This window comes from Ciconia boyciana, chromosome 2, assembly GCF_034638445.1.
Source record: "Ciconia boyciana chromosome 2, ASM3463844v1, whole genome shotgun sequence".
Lineage (NCBI taxonomy): Eukaryota > Metazoa > Chordata > Aves > Ciconiiformes > Ciconiidae > Ciconia > Ciconia boyciana.
The window spans coordinates 161,754,462-161,775,114 of record NC_132935.1 but is presented as its reverse complement, the minus strand read 5'-3'; the positions used below and the strand labels follow the sequence as shown (position 1 = coordinate 161,775,114).

At 39.9% G+C, this 20,653-nt stretch overlaps 2 protein-coding genes across 6 annotated transcripts in view; one reads left to right on the top strand and one right to left on the bottom strand.

The window, feature by feature from the left end:
* The window catches only part of XYLB (xylulokinase), an 84,840-nt gene extending 81,843 nt beyond the window's left edge, over window positions 1–2,997 (bottom strand). Inside the window, exons 1-2 of one of the 5 annotated variants that reach the window (XM_072854765.1) lie at window positions 2,716–2,997; window positions 598–680 (exon numbers count right to left, since the gene is read on the bottom strand). In XM_072854765.1, the coding sequence (XP_072710866.1) occupies window positions 598–680; window positions 2,716–2,760 (128 nt within the window). In that variant the 5' untranslated portion in view covers window positions 2,761–2,997. Of the gene's footprint in view, window positions 1–597; window positions 681–1,875; window positions 1,887–2,146; window positions 2,663–2,715 lie in introns of those variants that run through there. The other 4 variants (XM_072854767.1, XM_072854770.1, XM_072854768.1 and 1 more) reach the window with 4 other exon arrangements.
* C2H9orf152 (chromosome 2 C9orf152 homolog) lies at window positions 2,344–18,794 on the top strand. Its single transcript, XM_072854771.1, has 4 exons — window positions 2,344–2,449; window positions 3,989–4,038; window positions 13,239–13,376; window positions 17,623–18,794. Exons 1-4 carry the CDS (start codon window positions 2,385–2,387, stop codon window positions 18,192–18,194), a joined length of 825 nt encoding a protein of 274 aa, XP_072710872.1. The 5' UTR covers window positions 2,344–2,384; the 3' UTR covers window positions 18,195–18,794.
* The last annotated feature ends 1,859 nt before the right edge of the window (window positions 18,795–20,653 follow it).

Sequence of the window (20,653 nt, the reverse complement as noted above, 5' to 3'; positions counted from 1 at the left end):
AGTTTCCTAAGTGTCACCATTAGTGGCTTGAATCTAGAAGATGAAATTCAATTTTTGCTGTTAAACCATCAAGTAAATAAATGTACTTAATTGAAACCTGTGACCACGGAGGATGACATTTGTAAATTCTAGTCTATTAACTGAAGTAAACAAATATTGTCATCCTACGTCCTATTGTGAGATTTGGAACCACCGAATTTGTCTCCAAATGCCTTTAGAAGTTCCTCTCATGCAATTTACTTGCTGTTATCATAGCATCCCACCCTGACACAAGGGTAGTGCTTACTCCTGTGACCCAAAAAGAAACAGTCATGTCCACAAGTGTGAAGTCCCAAACAAAAAAAAAATTGGTTTATTATACATAATACTTTGGGGTAGATTTTTTAAATTTTTTTCCTGTTGGGAGTTCTTGCCATATTTACATACCAAGGAAGGCAAGAGCATAGAGTACCATTGCCAAGTATGAAGCATGAACATGGCATGAACTTTTTCCATGCCTCTACACATATCAGTGAGACCTTATAAAGCAACAGCCCTCCTGCCCCAATCCCCAAAGTTCTAAATTATACTACCCAAGTAAAATATAAAAAGTCTTACTTAAATTCCGGAAGGTCTTTATCAAAATGAACATTATCCTCATAAATGACCCTCAGCTGTTCATCAATAGCAATGACTTTCAGCTAGAAGACATAAAACAGGATGTTAACAAAAACTAACATTAATTAAATAGCACTGATAACACATTTATAATAATTCAGTTCTCACAGACAAAATGGGAAAGATCACCCCAATCCATACAACTCACTGAAAGTATGGGCACAATTTTACATGAAACAAGTTATTATGTGAATTTCCAGCACGCCACCTATTCAGCAACACGTATATTTGTTTGCTTGCATTCCCCCCCGCATTTTCTCTCTCCTTAATTGCACAAGACCAAGATGCAGGCATATGCTAAAGAACAGCAAACAAATTACCAGGTTCATAGCATGCATCATGGTAACTGATTTTTCCAATTTCTCCAAAGAATACAGTATCTTAGATTAAAGAAGTCATATGCTTCCCTTCCCCCCCCCCCTTTTTTTTGCCCCATCTTACTGAGGAACCTAACAGACCCTTAGGATACCTTGAGGACCTTCCCTGCTCCCCAAATGGTGAGTAAATCAAACTCTACCAGTCTGGCAAAGCTCAGAGGACATTACACAAGTGTATTCTGAGCTTCTGCAACATACAGAAAGCAACATCCCAAACAGGTAACTCCATAAAGCTGAGCTTTCCTGTAAGCACAAACTAGAAGAGTACCACAAGCTCTCCTCCTCTATCTTCGCTCAAGTTCACCTAGTACAGAAGAAAAACATTAACAGCCCAGAAAAAAAGTGAGAAGGTAGCTCACAATCTGCACATATTTCAACAAGGGAGAGAGCGTAAACCGTTGCTAAAGGAATAGACAAAAAAAACCTGACAAAGATCAAGTCCTCTCAGAGAGTTGTATTCAAATAACAAGGCCATCCCCATTTAGGAGTGGCTTACTTCAATTTTAGCCATACTAATGTAAGGCCATCATTTATGTACTGACACAACTCATTACCAAGCTGGTGCCCTGAGCTGGCTTAAAATTGGCCTTGACCCACTGCAGCTTAATTGGCTTTCTGCTTGCAGCATGTCCCTTTAGAAAAACACTTGATCAACCTCATATGGGTAACCTGGATGTGTCTTTCCAAGCTCCCAAACTTCAGCACAGCCATAATGAAGTTATTTATGCTCATGTGCCTATTGGTTAAACATATTCAGGCCTACACACAACTTGAGCAGTGTTTCTATTCGCAGTGTACTAATACCCCATTGTGCCGACAAATCAAAATTTCAAGAAGCAACCTGAGCGTCCAGGTTTACAATCCTACTAGTCTTGATTCACACAAGGACACTGGAAAAGCTGGATTCAGGTGCAAATCTTAGCTCCCAGCCTGCCTGATACTGCTGGCAGAGGGGCATCCATGCAGTCTGCATGCAGAGAAGGGCCATAGCACTCCTTTCTAGGATTAAATGCATCCCTAGCAGGATGGGGAAGCAGGACATGTTAGGACACACAGCCTGCAGCTTCAGACAAGAGATGGGACAAACAAAAAGGGACGCAGGATGCGCTTACGCAGGCAAAGGGAAGGAGGCATGCGAACAGCCAGGCACACGCAGTGCCCGTGGCCCAGAGAAGCCTTAAAACACATAAAGTGCTAGGAATTATTTTGCATCAGCTGTGGTAGGCTGCTGGCGTGCGTGAACCCTGGGCACTGAGCACAGCACAGCATCCTGCAGCGCCCAGCCCGGCCCTGCTGTACATGAGGAAATCCTGCAAAACAAAACCGTCGCTGGGTGGAGGAAAAAAGGCGATGGAAGCTGCTAGAGAGAAGGAAGGCCTGTTCCCCTTCCGTGCTGCGCGGCAGCACCGTGGCAGGTCAGTGGGCCACGGTGGCGGGCGGGCCAGCCCGGGCCTTGTCCCCTTGCAGCTCCCCGAGGCCCGGCCGGGTGCAGCCGCCCGCACCCCGCCGCGCTTCAGACCCCCGGCGGTGGCTGCTGCGGCGGCGCCAGACGAGCCCCGCGCAGGGGAAGCCCGCGGCAGGGGCCAGGTCCCCCGCCGGTCCCCCGGCCCCGCTCTCCTGCGCGCAGCCGCCGCCGGCCGAGGGAGGGGAGAGGAGGGGCGGGGGGAGCCGGCCTCGGTACCTGCTGCGTGCTGAAATCCCAGCCCAAGTAGCAGGGAGCGGCCATGGCGCGGCGGGGCCCGCCCGGCCCTCACCCTTGTCCCGCGGCCGCGGCCGGGGAGGGGGTGGCTTTGCAGGCCCGGCCCCCCCGGGAAGGAGCCGCCGGCCCGGCCCTGCGGAGCGGGGGCACCGGCGTTAATGAGCGGTCAGCGTACACGGAGCAGGGCGAGCGGGACTAACTCCTCTCACACGGAGGGGCTTGTGCGAGAGCTGTAGAGCAGGGAAGGGCTCCGGGGAGGAGATCTGATGGTGGCTCGCCCAATGCCGGGACTGCACACGGCAGCTGCTAACCGCCAGTAGTTCTGTGCGGAGGCATGGGAGCCCCCCGGCCTGCCGGCGCCCAAGTCGGTGAGCAAGCGCTAGAGCAGCTGTACAGCGACGGCCCGATCAACAGAAGCAAAACAAAAAAGGGGCAACTTCAAACCACAGTCCAAAGGAATTCACAAAATTGTAATATTCCATTAATATGTCCCAGTCCTGTTGTGGTATCGCGCTCCGGTTGGCACAAACACACTTCCACAGTATTCCATTTAAAAAAAATGCAGAACTGTTACTTTGGCTGAAGTTTTGTTTTGTGGTTTGCTTTTTTTTTCAGTTGGGAGGGTTTGGGGAGGTTTTTGGGTTTTGCATTACCTGCCACAGCACGTGACAAGCAAAGTGGAATTGCTTAATCAAAAGAAGGCTCATCTAAAATATGCTTTCATTCTGCAATCAAGGCGGTATCTCAGCAGAGCCTTAATGAAGTCAAATAGGTTTTGCATGCCCAGGATCTTAAACTGTTTTTAACAGTACAAATACTTAATTTGAAATGCCCTTAAAACTATAAAATATTACTAAATTTTGTCATATACTGAACATTTTAAATACATTTTAAATATTCCCAGTGATTTCTCAAAGCCCTAACTCCCAGAGATTTATACTTTTAAGATTTCTAGTTATTATTGCAAAGAAAAACCTTTAAAACATTAATCCTGAAGACTCTCAACCTACAATGCAAACAAACATTCTAATATATTGACTTTTAAACCAGTCTTACTCTATCATATCACCTTTGAATATTCTGTATTGAGAGTACCTGTATTAGAAATGTGATCACAAAATCTTTAAATATGACAGTTTAATTTAAAGTTGTCTGAAAAATATTTACAATGTGGGAATCCTTTCACATGCGTAGTGTTGTTGGCCTGCATTTTAGAGTCTAATCCTGCCAATTTATCTCAATACTTTGCAATCAGGAAACATCCCAATGAAGTAAGTGGAAGTACCAATGCATTTAAAAATAAAGGTATGTAGAATTGTCACCCAGCTTGTAGTTTTTCTTCTTTAAATCAGATGGCCACCAGGTAGCGGTGGAATTTTCCTGCCCCTAAGGAGCTCATGCTGCATGGACCTGTCCTGAACAAAGGTCTCACTTAACCAAGAAGAGGCTGTGAAAGGAAATAAACTTTTAAAAATGTTACCAAGAACTGTTTCCTTAGTGAAACTCTTACCAGACAATGAAGGATCAAAGAACACGTAGAGGTTGCTTTTCCATTAATGCAGAACATGGCTGGTGAGCCAGGGAGGAGAGGCTTGCTCTGCCCTTTCACTTGCTCCATATTCCCTATAAACAAGTAACAGATATGGAAGCTGAGGCGGGAAATACCGCAATTTTCAAAATATAACTACTTGCAAAAACGTAGAGAAACTGAAGTCGGTTCTGAAGAAAGCCATAAGAATGATAAATGACTTCAGAAAAAGAGACATTAGTGGATTTTTTTTTTTTTTTAAAGGAGGTATTGGTTAATAGAGAGGAAACAACAGTTTATAAATAAATAAAGCAATCTTATGAGGATGTAAGAATCAATTGTATTCTTCAGCAATCAGATCAGAAGAATAGTCCTGAATAGCAAGAAATACTTTGCTTTAAATAGCACAGAAAAGTTGGGGTTGGAATAACCACCCTTGTGTTATCAGATCTCCTTAAATTAGGAACAAGGGTGCAAGACAATAGGGTAGGAGAATCCACTCAAGGACAGAATGGGAATGTTAATGTTGCTACTTTCACTATTCATGTTTTTCTAGAGAAAATAAGGAAGTTTGGAGAATTATTGCCTTACCCAGTCACTCCGTTGTCCATCCTTCCATCAAGGCAGTGTTGCCTCAAATTTAGTTGTTTGTGTCTGGAAAACGTGCGTTGCTGCTGTTCTTTCTGCATTAAAGTTTATGCTGGCAGATGCTACCCTAAGCTCCAAAACTGTTTCTTGAGAGCAAACAAGGTTTAGCTGTGCAGTTATCAGTGAAGTTGCAGTCATGTACTAGTGATGCTTTAGCGCTGACAAATCCAGAATTTCCAGAAGGGATGGACAAAATGCTGTATATAATTGAAATATCACCACTGCAGATTAACAGCTTGAGGCAGAGCACAGATTAATCACTCAAGACACATAGAGCAGGGTAAAGGGAAAAGCGAGTTTATTCCCCTTTTCCTATTAACTAGTTTCTGACCTGATGGAGAAGCAATACTTCCGTGCTCTCCTAAGGCCCTTGGCTGTTTTGATAAGTTATAACTAGTATGTCAATTAATGCTTTTTTTTCTTCCCCCGCTGTCAAACTAACTTCAACTGCACATTCATTTAAATTCATTGCAAAGCATAAATTATTTTAACTGTATTCCATATTCCTACATACTGCGATTTTTCACTTTTTATTCTCACTTTGAGTATCAAAATCTGCTTCTGATCTCAGCTGCACCCTGATATAAACTTAGATTTAACTGCATTCTTCAGCTTTACACAGGTGAACTCCTTCGAAACCAGTGACAGCCTAACTACCACACTTCATTATCATCATGTCATCTTAGACGTTCCAACACGCTAGAGAACAGATAGACCACACCTTTGATATAAATTAGGATTGCTATATTGACAGCAGTCCAGCTACCCTGATTTATACTGGCTACATAATTTAATGGGATGTGAAAATACTCACACCTTCACAGGAAGTAACAGAAGTCCATGGGCAACTACAAAGCTACCAATCCTTTTGCTTACAGCAGTAGATTTTGGGCATCTAGCTAGTTATTTTAAGTAGCAGGGCAGCCAAATATTTCTAAACCCCAAACAGGTATTTCATATTTGTACATGAGCATAGGTTGGCATAGAAGAAACAATGGGACAGGTAAGAGTCACTGCGCATACAGACAACAGTTTATGCACGTGCAATACAACTGCAGCAGCCCATATTAGACCTAGGCCTGCTGGCACAATTATCCTTTTCCCAGTAAGAAATCTTGTGGGTCTTTAATTAGCCTCAGAAACATTAAACATACTCAGCTGGGTCAGATAAATGCCAACCTATTTGCCAAGTAACCTGACAGTCACGTGCAATGCTGCTAATTAGGTGGGAGATGTTTACAATGTTAAGCCCCAAGTAACACAACAATAACACAGTTACACATCACCTTAAAAAGAAAATCGCAGCCTGAAAACTAGACCTACCTGCCAGAAAGATATCTGAACAATGACAATGCTCTAAAGGTCATTCCCTTTCTACTTAGCATTGCACGTACTCTGTTATCACAAAATCTCCAGCAATGTTTAACCAAGTACTGATAATATAAAATACCACAGTACCATAAATTAAAAGATGAAGTTGCTGTTCTTTTTATTGAGATATTATATATTTCTGTTCTTTTTATTGAGATATAATAATAATATCTTATTATTCTGTTCATTATAACACCAAAAATATTTTCCTTTCCCTAAATATGCATTCATCTGTTGAAGTTATTTCTGCACATGATTTTGTGGTAACCATTGTGTTTGTCCATACCTCCAAGTGCTGTGGAGAGTCTCATTATTCACTCTGTAAGAGTAAGTACCTGGTGTTTAAAAGCAATGGATCAAGGTGGCTGTTATCCACTGTAATTTTACTGACTGTACTGTGAACAGATGAAAGTATGTATAAAGATCCAGCAAAAGCATGAGTTCCACAAGAGGAAGCCCAGACCACAGTTGTTATGTGGAGACTGAAGACATAGCTTGTTTAGGTATAGTAATTATTCCACATACTTATTATATTATTCCAAATCCCAGGCGTGGTACAGGCATTAACCAATTAAGGTCCTTTACAGAGACCTCATGAAGAACTGGCGCAGGACTCCATGTAAAAAAGCATATACATGCACATGAACAATGGATACAAGAAAAGAATTTAAATGATGGCTCAACTACACAATCTCAATTATACTGTCAGTTTCATTGGTACTGGTCAATTTGCGGCTTTTATTTAATCACGTACATAAAATTCTCCAGTTTCACTTCTACTGAATTCAACAGAACAGGTGTTGACTTCAGTGGGTACTGAACCAGGCACTGTGGAATTATATCTGGTTTTACATACTCTAGTTTTACAGATGTAATTTCATTGACTCAATTAGGCTACTAGTGATTATGAAGTGCAGTACAAATTCCTCATGAGATCTCTGCATGGAAGCGAAGTGAGGGATGTTTCTGAATAGCAAATAATTTTTAGGATACTTTCCTCCCCTGCACAGATTTCAAGTCCATATCCATTCTCACAACAGTAATAGTACTTAACCATCCTCTTTGGAGGACTATCTTAACTAGAGTCATTTGCAAGGCTTATTAAAGTTAACTTATACACCCAGCAGATTTCCTTGAAGATGAATACTGAAGTGGTTTGTGTCCTAATGCTCAAAAGCAAATATCTCAGAAGCAAGATGTTGTCATCCAGATAAAACTTTTCATTAACAACAGATTAATCAGTTCTTTCATGCCGTACTTGATTCTTATCAAACTCCACTTGCAGATAAGTACATTTTATTGATTAAAAACAATCAAAGATAAACTCATTCCTACTCAAACAATGCCTGAAGTGGAAACTAATAAGGGCTGAGCCTTGCACTTTTCAGCACCATTCTGCAAGGATCAAAAATCATTTTGCAATCAGGAATGAATCAAAATCATGTAGTTTACAGGTGGAAAAATCAAGGCAAAAAATTTATATAGCTTATCCAATTTATTTTAGGCCCTGCTTGAAATTCTCCTAGAGTTCCTATATGCGTATTATGTCTGTTGGGAGAATGAATAAACACAGGCTGCTGTAACCTCCCAGGGCTGTAGCCATCATACCTCTATGGAGAGAAAACAGTCAGAGAAGTAGCTGGTATAGAAAAGATACTTAGGTAGCAGTACCAGAAATGTGAACTCTGCTTCTCAGTAACTGGAATTTAAGGCATCTGGAGGCTCAAGGAAGCTTCAATGAATTTCCAAAATCCTGTGAAGAGGACTATTGAAGGCCATTCAGTTCCCTTGCACCCTCTTCTGATGCACAGTTTTATTAGGTCAAAATGGAGTAAACCTAGCCATCTTGTTTGTCACATTAATTTAAGAAACCCGAGAACTAAGAAGGAAGCAAGGGAAACAGTAAGGAAAGATATCAGGGTTCATTTGTTTAAAATCTCTAACTGGTAAATAACTTCAATTTCTTCTCAGACTTTCCTCTGCACACTGTCACTTCTAAAAGGGAATCTCGGAAGTTCTCAGTGGGCAAGGACGGCAGAACTACAAAACGAACAACTCCTCCTGACCCTAAGTTTTGGATGCTGATTGTTTGCACAGAGGGAGTAATAATGCAGACATCCAACAGAGTGGTCCTCTAACAGAGCAAATTTCAGCATTTTAGTTTATTTTCCACAGCAAGTAACATTCCAAAGGAAGGTTACTTAATCCTCAGCACCAACAGAGTCAAAACAGTCAAAACAGAGGTTTTTAAATGCTGCTTATGCTGGGCACAAAAACCCCATACAGAACATCTGCTGTATTTAACTCCTCACAACCAGCACAATTCAATTTGACTTAGATGAATCCAGTGATTTCAGTGGGACTGCATTTACCATCCCCAAAATAAAAAACAGAACGTGGTTCTGCAAAGGGAACCAGATAGCACCAAGTTCTCAACATATGCAAAGCCAGGTAGGCGAGTATTAAAGGTGAAGCACAGGATGATTGGTATGAAATCCTCAGGGCTAACTTGGTGCCCTTGATTTAAGCCTTTACAGCCACCCAGGCAGAGCATGGGCTCAGAGATGCCAGAGCTCACTACTGGACTGGAGCAATTTGGAGCTGCCTACAACTTCTACCTCATTCTCGGCACATCAATGTTTTGCAAAACCCCTCCCGAACACTAGTGCTGGATCAGTGGTACTGGATTCAGTCACTTGGGAACCTCAGGGATCTAAGGAATAGAAATTTGACAAGCCATTTTACAGCCTGTACTAACCAGGCAACTTTCTCAGACCAACAAAATGACATTCCTGATTTATTTTTTATATACAGATATATTGATACATACCTACACACACACACTACCTAATTATATTTACATAAAGACCCCAAAGGATAAAAGGGGAAAATAGAATACTATCAAGGAAATGTGAAGGTGGACTACATAAGGCCCAAGCTCACCAAACCTTCAGAGAGACCTGAAGGACAGCTGGGCCACCCTCCCTTTGACACACTTGAACCCCTTATGCCTGAAAGCACACAAAAGGTCAGATCAGAAGAAACAAATCAAGACCATAATGAAAACTTGCATCGTATGCTCCTTCATTCCATTAGCATGGACATGCAGAGGGCACCAAAAAATAATCTTGCATCATCAGAAAGCCCTGCACTCTAACTACTTATACCAGTCCCTAACTGTGGCATGCTTTAAGGTTGGGCTTTCAAATAATACAAATATACGTGCTTTTATCAAAAATCTCATTAAATACTAAACAATTACTATTGATTCTGTTAATACTGTCTGGAACCCAAATACTAGTAGCCACCCTGTTTCTACCTTTCTTTTTGTTATTACATATTCTAACAATAAAATAGTCACTTTCTAATACTTCAAGACTGCATTTAAATTAAAAAAAAAAACACTATAGAAAGCTAGAGAAAGGGGATTATCACAGTAACTTTGATTCTCCTTCTCAGTGCCAGTTAAAATCTACAGATATTTGTATTCTATCTTTGTAACCTGCGTGAACAGTGTTGAACAAGTCTATAATTCTGCACATGAACAACATGAATAATCATATATACCTCTGGCCCCAGGTGTGCAGTAAAATCCAGTGTTAGAGGAAGTGCATTCAGACAGTTAACCATTATGATCATTTTTAATTATCTTTAAATCAACAATTATTCCTATAAGGCCCTCCAAACAATTTTTTAATAAAAAACTAATTTACCACTCACAAATTAATTAGTATGAGATAAAATTAGTTGTATCTTTTTAAATGAGATTTTGCAGCCAAGGTCAAGGGCAGTAAACATCTACTTCAAGTTCTAAAAGCCATTGCTTTTGGATTATGAAGTATTCTCACATTTTTTTACCTCAAGGAAATGAAGAATTGCTTCCATTGTGTGATGGAAGAACAGACTTAAGGGAAATATGGCACTTCAGACTTCAGTGGGTAATCAAATGCAAATCACTCATAGATGACATTTTTGACAGGAGTTTGTTCAATTAAAGGAAGACAAGTTTTTACACAAACCTAATCATGGCAATAAATTTTCAGAATCTATAGTACTTTAAGGAAATATGTGTACCAGTGCTAGGAAATGGCTTGACTGCTTATATTCCTCAGGAACCTACAAGCCAAATGGGGGCCTCTAACATTAAGGCGAAGATAGTCATACCACTCCAATAGTGCCACCTGCTGCATACTTTAAAAGTATACAGTGGTCTGCAAATGCAAGTAACTCGATTTAAAGAGGACTGAACGATTGACTGATTTAAACAGAAGTCATAATTTTGTGTGTATGTATGACAATACGAAAATTTAATTTTTTATTAGGAATACCTAAACAGGCTAGGGGTGCAAAGGAAGTTGTTCCACTATGGGGTAAGAACAGAACCCACAGGTAATCCATTTCCAAGTTTATGTCAGTGGCATAACAAGGATTAGTTACATCGGCTCATTACACATCAAAACCACAATTAACCCTATGTACTTTGTGATATTCTGTAAATTAGACCTGCAACTCCTTTTATGAATCATATCCTGGTTGCAAATTATTCACAGAAAACACACTGGTATATGTGTGTGTGTGTGTATATATATATATTACATGCACACACACATGCCTTGATAGCAAAGCATATACACACAAACACATACATACACACCGCCTGAGATTGAATCAAGATGCCCTGCTCACAAGCTTTCCCTGAAAAGGAAACAAACTGCAATGTATATGGGATTGGCTCAGCAAAACAAAAGCTAACCCTGTTCCTGGTTCCAGCGATCTGCTGTACCACCTGGACTCATTCACTTCATTTCACTGGGCATCTGGTTTCTCTTCCCGGTTTCTGGTTTTGCTGCTTACCCATGCGATGGTTTGGGAAGAGAATGCCTTGTATAATCCATTTGCGTAACTAAGTGTGATGGCTCTTCCATGATCCTGAAGGAATGGTATAGTACAAATAATTAATAATAACGATAAAATCTGATCAGATACAAACTCATACTTTAAAAGCTCTTCTAATGAGAAGTTAAGTGTACATCTTTTAAGACAGAGCCTACATTTCATGTTCAAGGATGCTATCCTGGTAATTCTTTCTGCAACACATAGTCACGTTGCACAAGTCACTTTCACAGGAGGTCAATGAGTCAAATAGTGTGACTGGAATTTTAAAAAGGTTGGGTAACTTTTATGACCATTAATAATGTTTGTATTGAATGCCAGTTCAAACTGTAATGAGGTTAGTTAAGTCTCCTGCCCCAATGTATAAACCAACTGCCTGAAGGTCCACAGGAGGACTCCATGTGCCAACAACTCAGAACACTGAACAAACAAGGCAATTGAGGTACTCCTTTCTACAGAGCACTAGGTGTTTGTCACTACTGAAGACTGAATATCAAAGTAGATCTACCAAAGCCACAACACATCAGAACAACTCTAACATGACACCTGCTTTTTCCAGGGTCAAGAGAGAAGCTAACTTGAAGAGTATCTACAGTGCCTGACAAAGTATTGTGTTTACTGTTCTTTCCCTGGCTAAGGCAGAAAAAGACTTCAGTTGAAGTAGGCAACATGATTTGCAAGACACAAGCATATTGGGAAGGCAAAAGTAATTATTAATAAGTGAATTACAGCAGATTTACACATGTGAACCTGCTGAGCCTTACCAGAACTCTATGCACTGCACAACTAGAGTCTTGTCACCTATGTACGCGCAACTTCCAAAGGGATTCCCAAGATCTGCAGGATTTGAGCCTGATTCACTAAATCATTTATGATGCAAATCATCGTATAATTTCTGCCAGTAACTGGGAAAATGCAGCACACTGGCATTCTTTCCACACACTCCCCTTTCACAATGTTTTTTTATGCAATGTTTTTCACTGCAAGGAACCTAGCAGATGCACAATTATATTAAAACTACTGTTTAACTGCATTATTTTTTCACATACTACTCTCTTGGGCCCTTGCAACAGTATCAGATGGACCTATTTCAGGGAGAGAAACTTGCAGTTCCTAGTCCAGACATAGTCTCCTACTTCATTTGATATGATCAAAAGCCATGTATTTTTAAAATTTTTGCCTCATTCTTAGATAATACTGTAACATGTAAGGTAAGTTTTAAACTGTGGTGTACCATGCATTTGAAGAGTTTGTTCAGCTCTCAGTAAGGAAATGATTACTTCTACAGTTTATTTCATTTTATAGAAAGGCAGAAAAACCGAATGAGTCAGAGTAAGGCATTCCTATCTCCAGCCTCCCAATTTCAAGTGCCATTGGCACGTACTGTTTTGACTGTGCACCCAGGCCTGAATACTTTTAACACATTCTTAAAAGGGAGCAATAAGCACAAAATTATTAAGGTATAACAAATCCTCCCCTCCCACCCCACTGCCCCAAGAAGTGGCAGCAAGAATGAAACTGGATAAAAGTTAAGGAAGGGAGAGTGGAGGGAAAAAGACACAAAACACAGGGAAATAAATCTGAAGAAAGATTTCCCTGGTGGAGCTACTCTCTTGGGGAGGTCACCATGACAGCATCCCTTTAAGAATTAACATTACTACATAAACCAGTATTACCCAGCCCTTTGTGCACCTGACTGTGTTCAATGAGGTTTTGTATTTCACTGGTTTTTTTGGCAAAGCTTCATATGCTCACAACCTTAAGTCAACATTAAATCCAACTATCCAGTTATAATCATGAACTCTGTATGCAGTAGCTCCAGATGCACCGCATGAAAACAAGCTGACTGAAATCCACAACTTCAGAGTAAACCACACAACTTCTGAAAGCAGTCACTGTACTTAGAAGAAAGTTACTTCTTCATTTAGGAAAATTTCAGATGCTTCAAACTTGATTTGCTTTTTTGCCAACACAATGAAGGAAAGGTCCTGCTTCTGCATGACTTTTTCCTCCTTGTTGGAACAGATGGCGAAGGCTTATAAATACCTGACTGGTATTTTTTCAGTGACTCATACCTCAGAGCAACAGGCTTCAGATCATGATAAGCAGCCAACCAAGATGGACGTAAGCTTACTTGAGGAGCAGTATGACCATATAAAACAGAAGCAAAAACTGCAATCACACATTATTGTATTTAAAACAGGTATGCTTATATTTATAGGAAACAATGCAAATGTAGATGTAAAGACTGTTGCTTTAAATGTTGAATAACTCCTAGCTTTGTTCATTTTATGCTCAGCTTTAAGAGAGGTACAAAGTGAATTCCTTTTCTGTCATGATGGTTTTTTGTTTCACTGAAAGGTGGTCTTATGTTTATATCAATTAGCTTCACGGTAGTGAAACACTAACGTGAATTTGAAACAGATGAACATATGTGAGATAAGGTTTTACAGGTTTTATGTCAGTAAAGTAAAATTCTAAACATAAATGGTAACTCTTACAGGAGCCACGTACTTCATGTCTATCATCAGTGTATTTGTGCAATGTAAACTGTAACATTTCTGCTCTCTTGAATGCTTCCATCAGAACAAGCAATTCTGGGTCTTCTGTCTCTTTTTCCCTTCTTCTTTATCTGTGTAAAGAAATGTGTCCTACAAGACTACAGGAAGCAATAGCAAATATCAAGTGACTAGGACAAGTTGGGTTTTTGTTAAAAAATAACTTGTACTAGGAGTCATACTGGGTAACTAAGATACAAGCTTTGAACAAGAGGTCCTGTTTTGAAAGTGTTTTCACTGCATATTGCTTGGAAAGTACATAAATAGAAAAACAAGTAACAATATGTATCACTCATCTACCTGCTATGTCAGACAGATTTTATATAAGAAACTTCCAAATATTTTAAAGTTTTTAGTTGGACTGCTGCTTACAATACTACACTGATATATTTTCATTTACTTTCCAAGTTAAAGTGATATTGAGAATACTAAGTCAATTAATGAAGTTGTCTTCTGAATTTAATTGCAATATGAAAGACATGCTTCATTCACCTGTCAAATTAGTGTTTAGTTCAACAAATGCAGAACTTAGGTTATTTCATTCTTTACATTTTCCTCTACATTTTTCAGCAGTTCTAGACTTCGGCTGTGTCAGACTATATCATCAAAACAATAGAAAAAACATATAATTATGAACTATACAACAGATTCACTTCTTCACTATTCTTTCATCCAAATGTCTAGAAATTCTTATGTTAAAAGAATTTAAATCTCTGTGAGGAAGAGATAGATAGATAGATAGATAGATAAAAGCTTATTTTATCAGGTATGAAAAGGCAACTAAGTTGAAGAGAAAACAGCCCATCTAATCAGCTGTAGCAAAAATGTAAGTCAGTTAAAGAGAGGAAGCAGAAGTCTGTATTCAGATTAAATTCAAATGAAGCTTCAGATATAATGAATGTAATCAAAGCAGATTTTTTGCAAGGACACCATTTGAAGATTAAAGAAAAGACATAAGAAAGTAGGACTGCACAGTTTCTGGGAAGTTTAAAATTTAGCAGGGCTGGAAGTTCACATACAAATATTTTCATATACATACACATAACCCAAAACATTCACAAAATCACATAACCTACTGCACTGAACTTTTATCTTTAAACAACCTATGTGGAAAGGATTAATGTTACTGTTAGAAGCAGTTGAAGTTTGGGGGTTTTTTGTTATGCTGAATTCTCAGTGTCCTGAAAGTTGATCTTACACATTGCTATGGTTTGGAGGCTGGGAAAACCTATTACATAGCTCAGCACTTTGAACCTCTTATATGCATCAGTTTCCAAGAGCACATCAAGCAGAAACGAACATTGCCATATCGGGATAGCCTACTGCCTTACGCTCCTTAAGTTACAAGCTGAAACTATCCAGAAATTCCAACTAGGACCAAAAGGCAGTCCACTTATGTATCAGTATTTTGTACTGGCAGCAACTTGTTTCCCTACCTAGAGGGTAAGATTATGGCTGGGCTGGGAAGGGGACGACAACAACAGCACCACCACAACCCCCCCCATACACACGAACCCCAGAGGCCAGACACAAAAACCTCATGAGATTCAACCATCATGGAAGGAGGGCACTTTCAGTCCCTCATGGTCTTAAAAATCCCTGCCAAAAGTCTTCATTCGAACTAGTAAAACCCTAAATTGTTTCTGCCAGGCAGACCAGCTGTCCTTCCATGATACCACAGGGATTTTGAGCATTTCAGGTTTATTGCACCATAGCTGGAATGGTAACTCCAAATTTCCTTGAGGACTGTTAGCTTTGCATGTCACTACCTGTTTGCTGCAGTCATGAAATTGTGGACCTTTAAGATTCTCTAACTTCTCTAGGTTTTTGACTGGATAGTAACTGAGAAGTCACCTGAAAACAACTTTCTTCTGTTCCTTCCCCAATACACACAGCCACATTCATGCTTCTGCCTGATTATTTGAGAACAAAGAGCATGACAAGATTTGAAAGTCACCAGCTAGGGGATAATGCAGCAGTGTATTTATTGGCTAAGAAGCTGAAAAACAGTATTTACTTTAGGAATTAAATGGGAGCACGTTAACAGTATTTACTTTAGGAATTAAATGGTGTTGCCTATCAATGCTAGTTCAGCCAAGACTGCAATTACATCCACAAGAACGTGCAAAGCTGCATCACCTCAGAGTCTCTCAGTTCCTTCTCTCTTGCTTTTTCTCTCACATATGCAGAAAAAGCCCTAATTTTTGTAGCTTGGTGCTATACTGTGCTGTTCTGCAGAACACAGTGGGATCTATTTTGCAAGTGGACTTTTTGCAGCCACCCAAGCTCAGCTTTATTTCCTGGATAAAGTCCAGTCATAACTTTGATTCTCACTGTTCCATGATAGAGAACTGCGTGTTCTTATCTCTATGAATGGTTTCACCCTAGGAAATTCTGTTAGCATACTTCACTGTATAGATACATGCACAAACACATCTATGTCTCATCTGCTTCAGTCTCCTTTCTCCTGGTAACGCTGCAGGAGAGTGGAAGATGTGAGCTGACACAGTTCTCACTCCCAGAGCCACGCTGCAAAGAGGCTCTTATCAGATCAACCCTACATGGCCAAGCCAGGGAGCAGAAAAAAATCTGTGCTGGCGTTGTTGCTTCAGCAGTGGGAGCCAAAGACAGTAGTGAAAGCCCCTCCTTAGCCAAAGCCATGTTGTACAAGTTCATTTACTGCCAGTAAATCAGCTGGGCCTGACATCTTCAAATATTTCCTTGTAAAGATGGTATGAAAGACAGTTATAAAGAGGGGGTTGTGCTGTTGGTTTTCTTAAAGGCAGCATCCTATTCAAACTAGCTTCATTGCAAATTCAGGGTTACAATTCTTTTAAAATGGCTATTCGGATATTCTGTTTCAGAATATAATCAGCTCTATGTCTACTTTTTTCACTTTAATATGCTTCATAATTCATACTGCAACAGACACAGTTCCTATAACTCAACTCTGTAAACAAGGTCAGCATTCTGCACAATTCCTACTTTAAACTACACTTATACTAACTGAAGTATATTTCATTAATACTTGCAATGTCAACAGCACTGTTTATCTTTAGTGTAATGGTTCAGTTTCTACTCATTTTCAAGGCACAGAAAGCCAGTCATGTTCAGTAATTTCATAGCTGCTACGTGTAATTAAAGTAGCATTAGCACTTCTATCCCTAATATCTTATACATATTTAACAGTAACTTTCATACTGACCAGATCCTCTCCCACAGTTACAGCTACTCTATACCATTCATGGAGCAAGCAGATTTTTTCTCTAAGCGATCATTCTGGCAACACTAGTGTGATAAGCTATTTACTTTACACCATTTATACTGGCTACAATAGTAAAATTGCAGTAAAATATTAAAATACAAGCCTGTAAGTTAATGATCCCTCATTAAGAAAAAGAAGAAAAAAATTCACACCTTGTTTCATCTAGAAGTGGTCACAGTATTTTTAAGTTGTGAATACAAACTTCAAACAGTATCAAACAGAACATTTTTGTCTTTCAAATCACAGCACCTACCAACACACGGAGCAGGTCCTTGCTCACCTTAAGAACTTTTGCTCACAAGCAAATAATTACTGAAAGTCAATTCTCAATCTGTGTTGTTAATGAGTCTTAGAGTACCAGTTAGATCAATATTGACTTGATAAATCTCAATTTTCATTTGACTAACCCTAGGATACCATTTATGTCCTCAGAACTGCAAAACCGAGCATTAAATACTTCTACTCCATAACCTGGCATCAAAAGAACTTGCACTGCTCTCAGCCACAGACGGAAAGAGTACAGATAAACTCATCTGTTAAAGCTCTTCCGCTGAGTTTATGCCACAGAAATTACATCCTTAATTTTTGCCACCATAGTAATGTGCATATATGCATGTCTCTTGCAGGTGAACATGAATCTGTTCTCCCAGAATCAATGGTCAATGCTGTTTTAATTAATAAAAACATTAGAAGAACAAAGTCATTTACAGAGCGTGTTCCTGTCAGAAAGGTCAGACTGGAGATGACCAGCAGTGGCAACGTACAGGACCACTCACCATGGCGTACCCACCTGGGAATTCACCGCCTGGTGCAAGCCCCTTGTCAAGGAGTTACCTGGGATCTTTCCCACTGCAAGAATGGACCATGCAGTTTTGACAATCAGAGACTGATTTCCAAGGGAAACGGCACACTGCAAGCCAAGGAATTAGAAGGAGCAAGTGAACTATCTACGCTCAGTCAACTGGGAAGTTCAAGCATGTTGAATAGTTTCAGCAAAGAGAATGGCAGCAACATTTCAAGCACCTGCCAAAAGCCTCCTCTGAAATCAGCCACTTCAGCAGTTTGGACACATCAACATATTTCTTCTACAAAATGCATGCCAGCCTGCAATAAACTGAACTTTTACCCTTTCCCTAATAAAAAAGGGCCCAGAATTTCTGAAGCAGCAAGGAGGCTTGGATTATATGTCTCACAATGAAGACATTCAGTAATACATAAAACTTAGTCAAAAACTTGACTAAAACTTAAAATAGCAAAATAGTCTTCCTAGTTACACTGATTGACCTGCTGAGGGTCTACTACTTTCATTAGCCAAGGAAGATCCTTACTATATAATATCTATATATAATCTATTGTTATATAAACTATATATAATCTGTTGTTTTACAGTACAATGCAAAATGAGGTGTTCTCATGAAGATGCTGGGCTGCAATGACAGATACTCATTTCTGTTATTTGAGATATAAGAGCAATTTTACCTTTTTTTTTTCCTATTTCCAGGTTACTGATTTTAGAAACTAAGATTTTATCACAGTAATATTTGAAATATCTGAACGAGCTATAGCAAAGACTAGTAGAACTACTGATGAAGCAACTAGGCTACATTTCAGTATGATACTATTTAATTAGACAATAAACAAGTAACAAATGAAACAGTATTGAAGGTGGTTGGTACACTTAACATATGATTTCATCATTCACTTTCTTAAAAAAAGATGTTCAAGATATTTCCGATGTGTGTGTTTTTAAAATCAATGAATAAAACCTCTCCTCATTTCTATTGTTGTTTTAATGGGACTTAGTAAATGTCACCTTTTTCTTACATATAAATTCTATAATAATATATTGTTGGTTCCCACCTGTCCCCAGTATTTCCTTAGAAAACAAAAGTCTGACATAATTACTTAGCTCCCCAATACTGTATATCAACGTACCTTGCTTACCAGAAGTATAATGCATCTTTCTGTTGTTACAACTGTATGCGCACAAAGGGGATATTACCATTTCAACTACACAAATACAACTGTTGTACTACAACTATTTTTTATAGATAGGGTTTAACATTTTCTCTTGTGGCACAACTGCACCACAAACCTGTGTAAGTTTTTAAAAGTGAGTAGTTATTGCTGGTCTCCCCTCCTGCAAGATCTTAAGAGGAAGGAGACCCTCTTTTGCAGGCGCTTTTCAATGACAAAAACATGAGTTACGTATCACCAGCTTCTGGCTGCAAGTATTCAGATAGGTCTCTTTCTCAAATGTAGGCCTCAGAAAAACTGAAGACTTGAAATGTCTCCCCATTTCATGATGACATTAATTTTGAGCTATACACCTGGCAGCCACTGGCTCTTCTGAACCATTCTGTATCTACTTGAGCCCTGAAAGGACAGCAAAATGAGGATCAGGTGGATGGCCCACAAAGCTCTTCATGATCCCTGCAAACAGTCTGCAAGTGCACATCCCCAGTTACCAGCACTGTCTCAAAATCACACCATCCACACACAAAAAAGTGAGAAACAAAAAAAAGATGCCAAAGATGCTCATCTGTAGTTTATGTCCTTCTAGACACAAACTCTTCTCACCAAGAAAGATAAACCGTCCCCTCATCAGGTATCTTGAAAACAGAGTTAATACCAACATGCAAATAAAATCCTGTTGTCAAAGAGATAGCAGTGTTATCCATTTCTAAGAGAAACTACCATTTTCTTTGCATCCAACACAACTTCAAACCATTAATCCTTCACGCAATTCCACTGACTCTTGTTGTGCTTGTGGAGATGTTTGCACAGATCTGTCAGAGCCTACACTTCCATTGCAAGAGATTCACAGCTGTAAGTGTACCACAGTACTTTGTTAGGGCCACAAAAATAGAAAAAAATATCATGGAATGTAATGCTATTTTACTCCCTCTGGCCAAACATCATTTCCTGTATGCCACTCAACAGTTTCAGACCCAAACTCTAGTGTCCCACACCAATCCAGCCACCACCAGCAGGTAGGCAGGCACCTTGTCTCCTGGAAGTGACCGTCCTTAAGATAGTGCTGAAAAGCACTAGCTATTACCAATAGCGATGAGTACACCACAGTAACTCCTCAAGAATTTTCCACTCATCCTCAGTAAAAGCAGCAGAATCATAGCCTCACAGAATCATTTAGGTTGGAAAACAACTTTAAGATCATCAAGTCCAACCAGTAACCTAGCACTGCCAAGTCCACCACTAAACCATGTCCCTAAGCACCACATCTACCCATCTTTTAAATACCTGCAGGGATGGTGACTCCACCACTTCCCTGGGCAGCCTGTTCCAAGGCTTGACAACCCTTTCAGTGAAGAAATTTTTCCTAATAACCAATCTAAACCTCCCCTGGCGCAACTTGAGGCCATTTCCTCTTGTCCTATGGCTTGTTACTTGGGAGAAGAGACTGACACCCACCTCACTACAACCTCCTTTGAAGTAGTTGGAGAGAGCAATAAGGTCTCCCCTCAGCCTCCTTTTCTCCAGGCTAAACAACCCCCGGTCCCTCAGCCGCTCCTCATCAGACTTCTGCTCCAGACCCTTCACCAGCTTCGTTGCCCTTCTCTGGACACGCTCCAGCCCCTCAATGTCTCTCTTGTAGTGGGGGGCCCAAAACTGAACATAGTATCCGAGGTGCGGCCT